Raw genomic sequence first — 8,746 nt, forward strand, 5'->3', positions numbered from 1 at the left:
AAGCATGAATAGTCCAAAACGCCCCTTAAAAACTCGCAGCAGAAATCCGACCCAGGTGGAATTACGCCACTTGTGACGGCCCGTCGTACCTGCGACGGTCCGTCCTGCACGTCCGTCACAGAGTTCAGAGACTCAATTTCAGTAAAAGGTCTGTGACGGTCCGTCGTGGCTACGACGGTCCGTACTGCAGTTCCGTCGTGAAGTTCAGAGAGTTGATCCCAGTACCCAGATTTTCAGAGTTAAAGTGTTTTTGAATGATGACCCCCCCGACGGTCCGTCGTGACCATGACGGTCCGTCGACTGTTCCGTCGACTCAGCCAGTTTCTATCAAAATAATATTGCTGCTCGAATCGACTAAACAGGTCGTTACAGCAAATAAACTACAAATAATACCATAAAGAAAATTGATCATTATGTAATTTAGTTGGAAGAGTCTGATTTTGGCATTGGAATTAATAATGATTTATTTTCAAAAGCCACAGAAAATAATGAGTCTAATAAATGGATTGATGTCATGAATGAAGAGTTAAAATAAATGGAATACAACAAAGTTTGGGATCTTGTTCAATTATCAGAAAGACCTAAAATAATTTAGTCTAGATGCGTCTTTAAGACCAACCGTGATTCAAATGGTAATATTGAACGATATAAAGCTATACTTGTTGTCAAAGCATACACTAAAATGAGGCATTGATTATAAAGAGACCTTTCACCGGTCTCAATGAAAGACTCATTTAAAATTGTGTTGGTTTTGATAGCTCATTATGATTTAGAGTTACACTAAATGAATGTGAAAATTGTCTTTCTTAATGTAGACCTCGCATGGGAATGTTCATATTGACCAACCAATGGGTTTTAAAATTAAAGGAAAAGACCAAATAGTGTGTAAACTAAAGAAGTCAGCATATGAACTCCAACAGCCTCACGAAAATGGTATAAAAAGTTTAATGATACCATAACATCGTTTGAATTTAAGAAAATTACCGTTGATCGGTGCATATATCAAAAGATCTTTGGGAGCAAGTTTAAATTTTTAGTCTTGTATGTTGATAACATTACTTGTTGCTAATGATTTAGGCATATTGCATGAGACGAAAGACTTTCTCTCTATAATCTTTGAAATGAAAGATATGGGTGAGACATCCTATGTGATAGGAATAGAAATGTTTCGTGATAGATCATAAGGATTATTGAAACTGTCTCAAAAGGGATATATCAAAAAAAAATCTAGAGAGATTTAACGTGAATAATTGTTCAGCAAGAATAGTTTCTATTAAAAAAGGTAACAAATTTAATCTCATGTTATGCCTAAAGAATGATGTAGAACGAAGGAAAAAATCTCAATTCCTTAATCTTCTATTGTTGGAAGTTTGATGTATGTTCAAACTTGCACAAGACCATATATTAGTTTTGTGATCGGAATGCTATGAAGATATCAATGTATCCCTGAAATTGATCACTGAAAATCTGCAAAGAAAGTATATGGCACGTAATGAAACCACAATTCATACATTATGGCTTCAAAACTTTATTTCAGGACTTGGATTGTCGACACTGCTATCAAACTGCTAAAATTTTATTGTGATAATGTTACAGTGGTATTCTTCTCTAAGAATCATAAGTACTCCAAACGTATCAAACATATGGAATTGAAGTACTACTGTCAAGGAAGAAATTCGAAATTAAAGAGTGTTACTTAAGAATATTAGAACTGATCTCATGATTGCAGATTTGTTAACAAATGACTTACAACCAAAGACATTTAAAGAATATGTTCAAAGAATGGGTCTTGATTGTACTTATGATTGATACATTTATGGTGTTTTACACTTTGAGCTCAAATTATGTGTTTTTGATATACATTAATGAACATCTTGTTTCTCATAATGTTGTTCACATTATTATTTTAAGAAATTACAAGATAAGTCTTTACGATACATTAATGTGGACCATAATGTTATATGTTTTTATCACTTATGAACCTAGTATGATAAGTTGCTAATGTAGTAGTATATAGAAGGAAGTATGTAGCTTAAAATTTATGTACAACTGTCATAACTCGCGTTAGTAATTTGTTGTATTGTGATATGTATGATTGACATTCTAAAAGAGATCTATTGTATGCGCAACTAATGCTTATTAAATATTAATGTTATATGGCTACTGGGCCAAGGAGGAGAATGTAAGAATTATTAATAATTATTATTAATTATTTCTTACTTATGACTCAAGTTTACTTGTAATCCAAGTAATATCATATATAGTATTAATAAGGAATAAATATTGTCTATACATTGGTTACTTGATGGACGTACCAGATTAAAACCATAACCTTTATAAATTGGTCCTCTCTCAACCCAATTGGGTTATCAGATATATTCTCTACAATAATTTCGACATTTATGATAACATAAAGTTAAAGCAAGGAGGTAGAAATTAATTTACGACTAAAGCTTTCGCTTTTAACTGTGATGATCTCTTACTCATCAGGTATGTACCTTTAACGATCTTTATGTAAAATTATCGTGTTTAAAATCTTACAGGACATATCAACGAATACAAACTTCAACTCTTTTAATTATTCCACTTATGCACTACGATAACAATCAAAATTACGAAGAATTTTATTTATTTATTTATTTATTTATTTTGGGTAAAGAAAGATTGTAAATATTTACTTAATTGATTCTCAAAAATCTATTTATTTCATATAATTAAGACAAAGAAAATAATATATTTAAATGTGTACCAACAAGGAGTCGTGTAATTAGTAGTTGGATAAATGTTAGAAATAACTTTTCTTAAAAATAAATATAGATTATTTTCAAAAAATAATTGAATCTTAATTTATAGAGGTATATAACAAATAGAAAGAATTGATTTAACATAGTTGCGTGGATGATGTGGAAAAGAACGAAGGGGCAAGAATTGATGATGAGCTTGTGGGTGGTGCACAAGTGTCCACTGCACCGCACTGCCTATTTTCAAATTCTTTTTATAGTATATCCTTGTGGATATATATATATATATATATATATATATATATATATAGTCATAAATTAAATTAAATGGTATTAGAAGGAATGGATAAGTTTGGAGGGTTAAAGCACTTGTTTGTAACGATTTTTATGTCGCAGTTGGCCATATTTGTTGTAACTCCGGCGATGCCAGATGTAACGATGATGCTACTCTGTCCTGCTCAAGATGAGTGTTCTCTCGCCATTTACCTATCTGGTTTTCAGCAAGCGGTTTGTATATTACTATTATTATTATTATTATTAATGGAGACAATATTTTAAATGGTCAATTCAACTTTAAATAATTTAAGTTGTTCAGTTCTAACTTAAAACTTTCTGAGTTGTTCACTTGAATAGTTTAGCTTAGAAAGCCAAGATGAGTGTTCTCTCGCCATTTCCCTCTCCCCTTTATGTTTTACTGTTTTCCCAACACATTTTTCGCCAAGTTTAATTACATGTACGTCCTCTTTTCCTTTTTAACATCAGTGCCCATACATTAGCCACATTTTTCACCAATTTTTTAAAAATCTTCTGGAATGTTATTATCATTTAACTCAATTTTATTAGTGACTTGTTTATTGAAGGACAGCCTCATGTTTTTCAATTTAAGATTTGTCAAAAATCTATCTAAATGTTCTTTTTGGGATTTATTTAATTCTTTAGATTTTTTCTTTTTCTTGTAAGATCATATATTCTAATTGACATATTTAAATTGAATAGATTTTAATAATAATTAAAACAATATATATATATATNCTCATAATGGTTTTTGCACTTCTGAAATTTTGAAGAAATACCAAAGAGTAAATTTTATCTTTTGTCACTTGTAAGCAACAGTAAATAAATTTTGTAGAAGAGAAGTTCAATATTTAAAATAAAAATAATAAAATAGAAAATAAAATAGATGAACTTATGGTAAATGATTAAACTATTAAGAAATAAATAAGGAAGTACAGGTTTCCAACATAAGAAAATAATTTCCAAATGTTACTCCGTTCCCTAAGGAAAGTGAAAATTAACCACTTTGAGTAATTACTTTTTACCCATTTTCTTAAAAGAAATTTAGAAGTACATATAATTTTATTTGATAAATATATGTATAAGTACTAAAAGAAATTTAGAAGTACATATAATTTTGTTTTTAAATATATGTATCCAAAAGTATGAGACTCAAACGATGGCTTATCTAGCTTAAGGGTTAAGATGGCCCTGAGTTGGAATTTTCTATTTTAGCAATTTTGATGTTATAGCTAGTCCAGCGAGTGGACACACTGGCTTAAACGTGTGTCCCAAGTGGACTTCTACTCTCTATATGGGTGCATGTTACTTGTATTCGAGTTTCTCAAGGTATATATATACACATATAATATTTTTCAAACTTAATTTTAATAAATGTTTGCTCTCTTTTTAGTCGAAGCACAGTAAAAACTTTCAGCACTTATCAAATTCAAAGAAGATACTCATAATTTTAATTTATTTTTTAATAATTATATTTAATATACTCTAGTAAAAAATATATAATTTTCATAATCATAATATAAAAGGTGCGAGTGTTTGCAGTGCTTATTGAGATTAATCATAATAACTAATGGTTAAGAGTTTGATAGCCAATTTACCTCCTCCTTCCAAGATGTCTGATTTTACATATCTACGTAACAGTTTTCATGACTCAAACACTTGACTCCTGGCGTAGACATCCACTATTTAATTACATGTATGCCTTAACAGTGATTAAAAAATAATGGAATTAGGAAACTGTTTTGTTGTTATTTATGTGATTCTGACTTTGACTGGAGAAAGTGATAAGTGGTATGATAGTTTTTCAATTGAATTTTGTGATGATGCATGTAGATAGTTGGAATTGGTTTAGTGGTAATGATGCCAATTATTGGGAATTTGTCTGACGTCTATGGAAGAAAAGCTTTACTCACTGTCCCACTCACTCTCGCCATCATTCCCCCAGGTTCTTACTTCATCTCATCTTGTTTACTATTTGTCGAAAACAATTGTATTAGTTTCGCCTTCAAACGCTCCTACAAGAGTTTGAAATAACTTGCTATGTCGTGATAGATTAGGGAAGTATTTAAATTCAAGTAGTCAAATAAAAGGATACTGTTTTTAAGATTGTTGATAGTTGTAGAACGAGAACAAAACTAACCATTCATCTCAACAAGTTGGAGGATGTTTTCAATACTTCTCTCTTATTCTTTTGAAAGGAAAAAAAAAATAGGTATGTACTAACTTGTGGAAGTCATGTTTGGCAGTCATATTGGCATATAGGAGGACCAAGAAATTTTACTATGTCTACTATGTGTTGAGGACACTCACTGGCATGATATGTGATGGTGGTATTCAGTGTGTCGCTCTTGCTTATGTGGTAATTATTTTTTCTCCATTACAATGACCTTGCCTCATAACCTATTTACAATATTTAGTTTTGTAAAAGATATTGCCATATATCAAATCAAAGTCTCCAAATTACAAGCTTGTCTAAAGATTTGATATATAGTATTAGCAAACAATGCAATTTCTAATAACACTTTTTTTCAACCTCTGTGTTTACAGGCAGACCATATGTCACAGGCAAAGCGTGCCTCTGCAATCGGAATTTTGGCTGGTGTTGGATCTGCTGCATTTGTCTGTGGGACCTTAGCTGATCACTTCCTATCCACTTCTCAGATATTTCTGGTTCTTCTCTGAATTTAAGCTATTGACTGATCTAGTTTTGTTCTATTTATGATCTTCTTTATTGATGAAGGTAGCAACAATTGCATCAACAATTGCTGTTGTATACATGCAAATTTTTTTAGAGCATACAGCTCGCGTTGAAGAGTATCCTATTGAGGAACAGCCAATTTTGAGAAACAATGAAATGGAAGATACTGAATTGGATTGCGAGACGGCAAATAATATAAAGGTGTTCAACAGAGTTCCATCCCTCAAGGATATCATTTTCTTTCTTAGGAAGAGGTAAGTAGATGGAACAAGAGTTACTATATCATCAATTCTTCTGACAAAAGAAGAAATATGATGACAATTGCTGATGTCGTGTTGCAGTCCTACTTTTTCGCTTGCAGCATCTGTTGCTTTCTTGAATAGCTTTGCAGAAGGAGGAGAACAAGCTCCATTTCAGGTACTTCCTTTTTTCAAGTCTTAATTGGGCATTCATTGGTGACAACCAAGATATGTATAAACCCTTGATCATAGTATAAAGAGAAAAGAAATAAAATTACCATTGAAATTGTCTCGAATTTTTAAGGAGATAAATTAACTTTGCAATTGTTCTACCATCCCATTAAACAATTTTGAATAGATATAATTACATTATTTTTCATCAATTTGCCATAATACCACTTTCTCAAAGAGAGTGAGCAGTCTAAAATAACTAATATAATTTTATTTTTACAAGTGTTTGATTATAAAATATATATTCTTATTTTTTTATTCTTATGTTAATTTTTTTTCCTTTTTATTTTTTCTCTTTCTTTTCAAAAAAATTCATTGTCATCTCCATTCATTGAAACTTGTTACTTTCAATGTCACCATTTTTACTATAACTTCACCTTCCTTTATTATTATTATTATTATTATTATTAGTTTTACTCTCTTAAGTTTAAAAATTTTATTAAATATGTTCTTACATTTCGAACAATTCGATAAACTTATTAGATTTCAAGATGATTAGGAAGTATCATATAGTTTTTAATTCGATTTTAATTAAGTTTTTTCAATTTTTGAAAAATTATTTGATTCTTTTAAATTATCATTTTTAATTTTGAATTTATATGAAATGAGTAGTTGATGATACCTTCGAAATTTTATATTTTCTTTTAAAAATAATTAATTATGTTATCAATAATTCAATAAAATTTAAATAATAGTATGAATTTTATAAAGAATTTGACCAGAGAAAAAGAAAAAAAAGAAAAGAAAAAAATGAAAATGGATTTCAATTTGACATGGGGGGTGGAAGGTGAAGAAAAAAAAATGAAGGGATGAAGGAGATGAAAGATGAAATAAAACTTAAGATATATCAAAATAAATTTTAAAGGTAATAGAGAGAGAAAGAAAGAAAGAAAAAGATAAAGAAAAAATCAAAATGAAAAAAATATATATTTTTAATTAAATTAACACGTGTTAGATATGATTGAGGTGTGAACTCGCTTGTTTCTTGAAATTTATGGCTGATCGAAAAATGATATAATAATATTTGTTCAAAATTTTTTAATGGGGTAATATGACAGTCGCAAAGCTAAGGTGTGTTTATGAAAATTCGAAATAATTTCAATAATGACTTTATGTCTTTTTTTCTAGTATAAATTAGTTCTTGCTGTAAAATTTTAACATGTGAAAAACTTGTTCATCATTGAGAGAAGCTGGAGTATCGATACGTGATGATAGTATGAAGCAAGGGGAGCTTTTGGAAGGCCAATTTACTTGTCTCAACCATATGGTCAACTTAATAGTGTGTATAAATATTTTCCTGCAGTACTTCTTAAAGGCTCGATTTCATTTCAAGAAAGATAACTTTGCTGACGTGATGCTCATAGCCAACATTTGCTCAGCAACTTCTCAGGTAATTTTTGCTATGGATCAGAGCAACTTATAATTTCTTCCTCATGGTTATATTTTATATATTGATTTTTCAAATCATGCAGCTGCTCCTCATGCCTATGTTGGCTCCTCTTATAGGAGAGGAGGTTCTCCTATGCTTAGGACTGATCACTGGATTTACAAATGTATGTGAACACTTAAAATGTACAGGAGTTTTTGAGTCCAACTAATCCTCATACCCAACATTAACCATGTCAGCATTTGATTTGATTTGTTCTCTACCCTTTACATGAGGACAAACGACTAATTTTTACCTAAATCTGCAGCTTCTTATCGACAGTATAGCACGAAAAATTTGGGTAAGCTCTAAAACGTTGAAGGTCGAATTTTCTATTTGTGTCCTTGTGCTTCAAATGCATTTAACTCCGTCATTTTCAGATTCCTTATACTGCCGCACTGTTGCCTATTTTCACCTCTCTTGTGAAACCTTCTGTGAGTTTCCTCAGATTTATTTTCAATATTTTCCTTTTTAATTCCTCTACTGCTATGACGGTTAGATGTTTAATAACTGTAGATTCAAAGCATTGTCTCAAAACAAATTGGGCCTAGTGAACAGGTGACTAGTCGCTCTATTCTGAGAATTTCACTGATTAATGCGTGATATACAGAAAGCTTCCAGCATCAAACTTAAAATGGTAAAAAAAAAAGTGCTTTGTGACAAGTACGATGTTTCTCATTCTTCAATTAGGGAATTGCTCAAGGGTGCATTTCAAGCATAAGTTCCATAGCCAACATTCTCTCCCCCTTCATATATAGTCCTCTTACCGGTAAGTCGAATTGATATTTATGCCATAGCAAAGTATTTCTCTATCCACATAAAGCCAACACTTGCAACTTTTTGTTTTGCAGCCTTATTTCTTTCAGGAAAACCTCCTTTTCGATATCCTGGCTTTAGCATCTTGTGCGTTGGCCTTGCTTGGGTAAGTATTATATTTATGGAAATAATTGATTGATGAGGATCAGTTTAATTGTGTGCGATCTTCTAGTCCATCCGTTTAAATAAAATTTCTTTTTTCTCTTTTAGTAATTCTTTAATTTAAACTTTTTACGTAACATGTTAAGATTATCAAATGATATTTTGCTACATTTTGACATGTATTAAATATATATATATA

At 30.7% G+C, this 8,746-nt stretch overlaps 1 protein-coding gene across 1 annotated transcript in view; it reads left to right on the plus strand.

Annotated features, from left to right (window-relative positions):
* Window positions 1-3,036: 3,036 nt before the first annotated feature.
* LOC107026252 (hippocampus abundant transcript-like protein 1) overlaps window positions 3,037-8,746 on the plus strand; it is a 6,585-nt gene continuing 875 nt past the window's right edge. The window contains exons 1-13 of the mRNA XM_015227157.2: window positions 3,037-3,248; window positions 4,869-4,980; window positions 5,282-5,394; window positions 5,583-5,705; window positions 5,776-5,987; window positions 6,075-6,150; window positions 7,507-7,593; window positions 7,676-7,756; window positions 7,898-7,930; window positions 8,010-8,063; window positions 8,146-8,187; window positions 8,320-8,398; window positions 8,481-8,551. Of these exons, the coding sequence (XP_015082643.1) occupies window positions 3,069-3,248; window positions 4,869-4,980; window positions 5,282-5,394; window positions 5,583-5,705; window positions 5,776-5,987; window positions 6,075-6,150; window positions 7,507-7,593; window positions 7,676-7,756; window positions 7,898-7,930; window positions 8,010-8,063; window positions 8,146-8,187; window positions 8,320-8,398; window positions 8,481-8,551 (1,263 nt within the window). The 5' untranslated portion in view covers window positions 3,037-3,068. The remainder of the gene's footprint in view (window positions 3,249-4,868; window positions 4,981-5,281; window positions 5,395-5,582; window positions 5,706-5,775; window positions 5,988-6,074; window positions 6,151-7,506; window positions 7,594-7,675; window positions 7,757-7,897; window positions 7,931-8,009; window positions 8,064-8,145; window positions 8,188-8,319; window positions 8,399-8,480; window positions 8,552-8,746) is intronic.

This window comes from Solanum pennellii, chromosome 7 (genome assembly GCF_001406875.1).
Source record: "Solanum pennellii chromosome 7, SPENNV200".
Lineage (NCBI taxonomy): Eukaryota > Viridiplantae > Streptophyta > Magnoliopsida > Solanales > Solanaceae > Solanum > Solanum pennellii.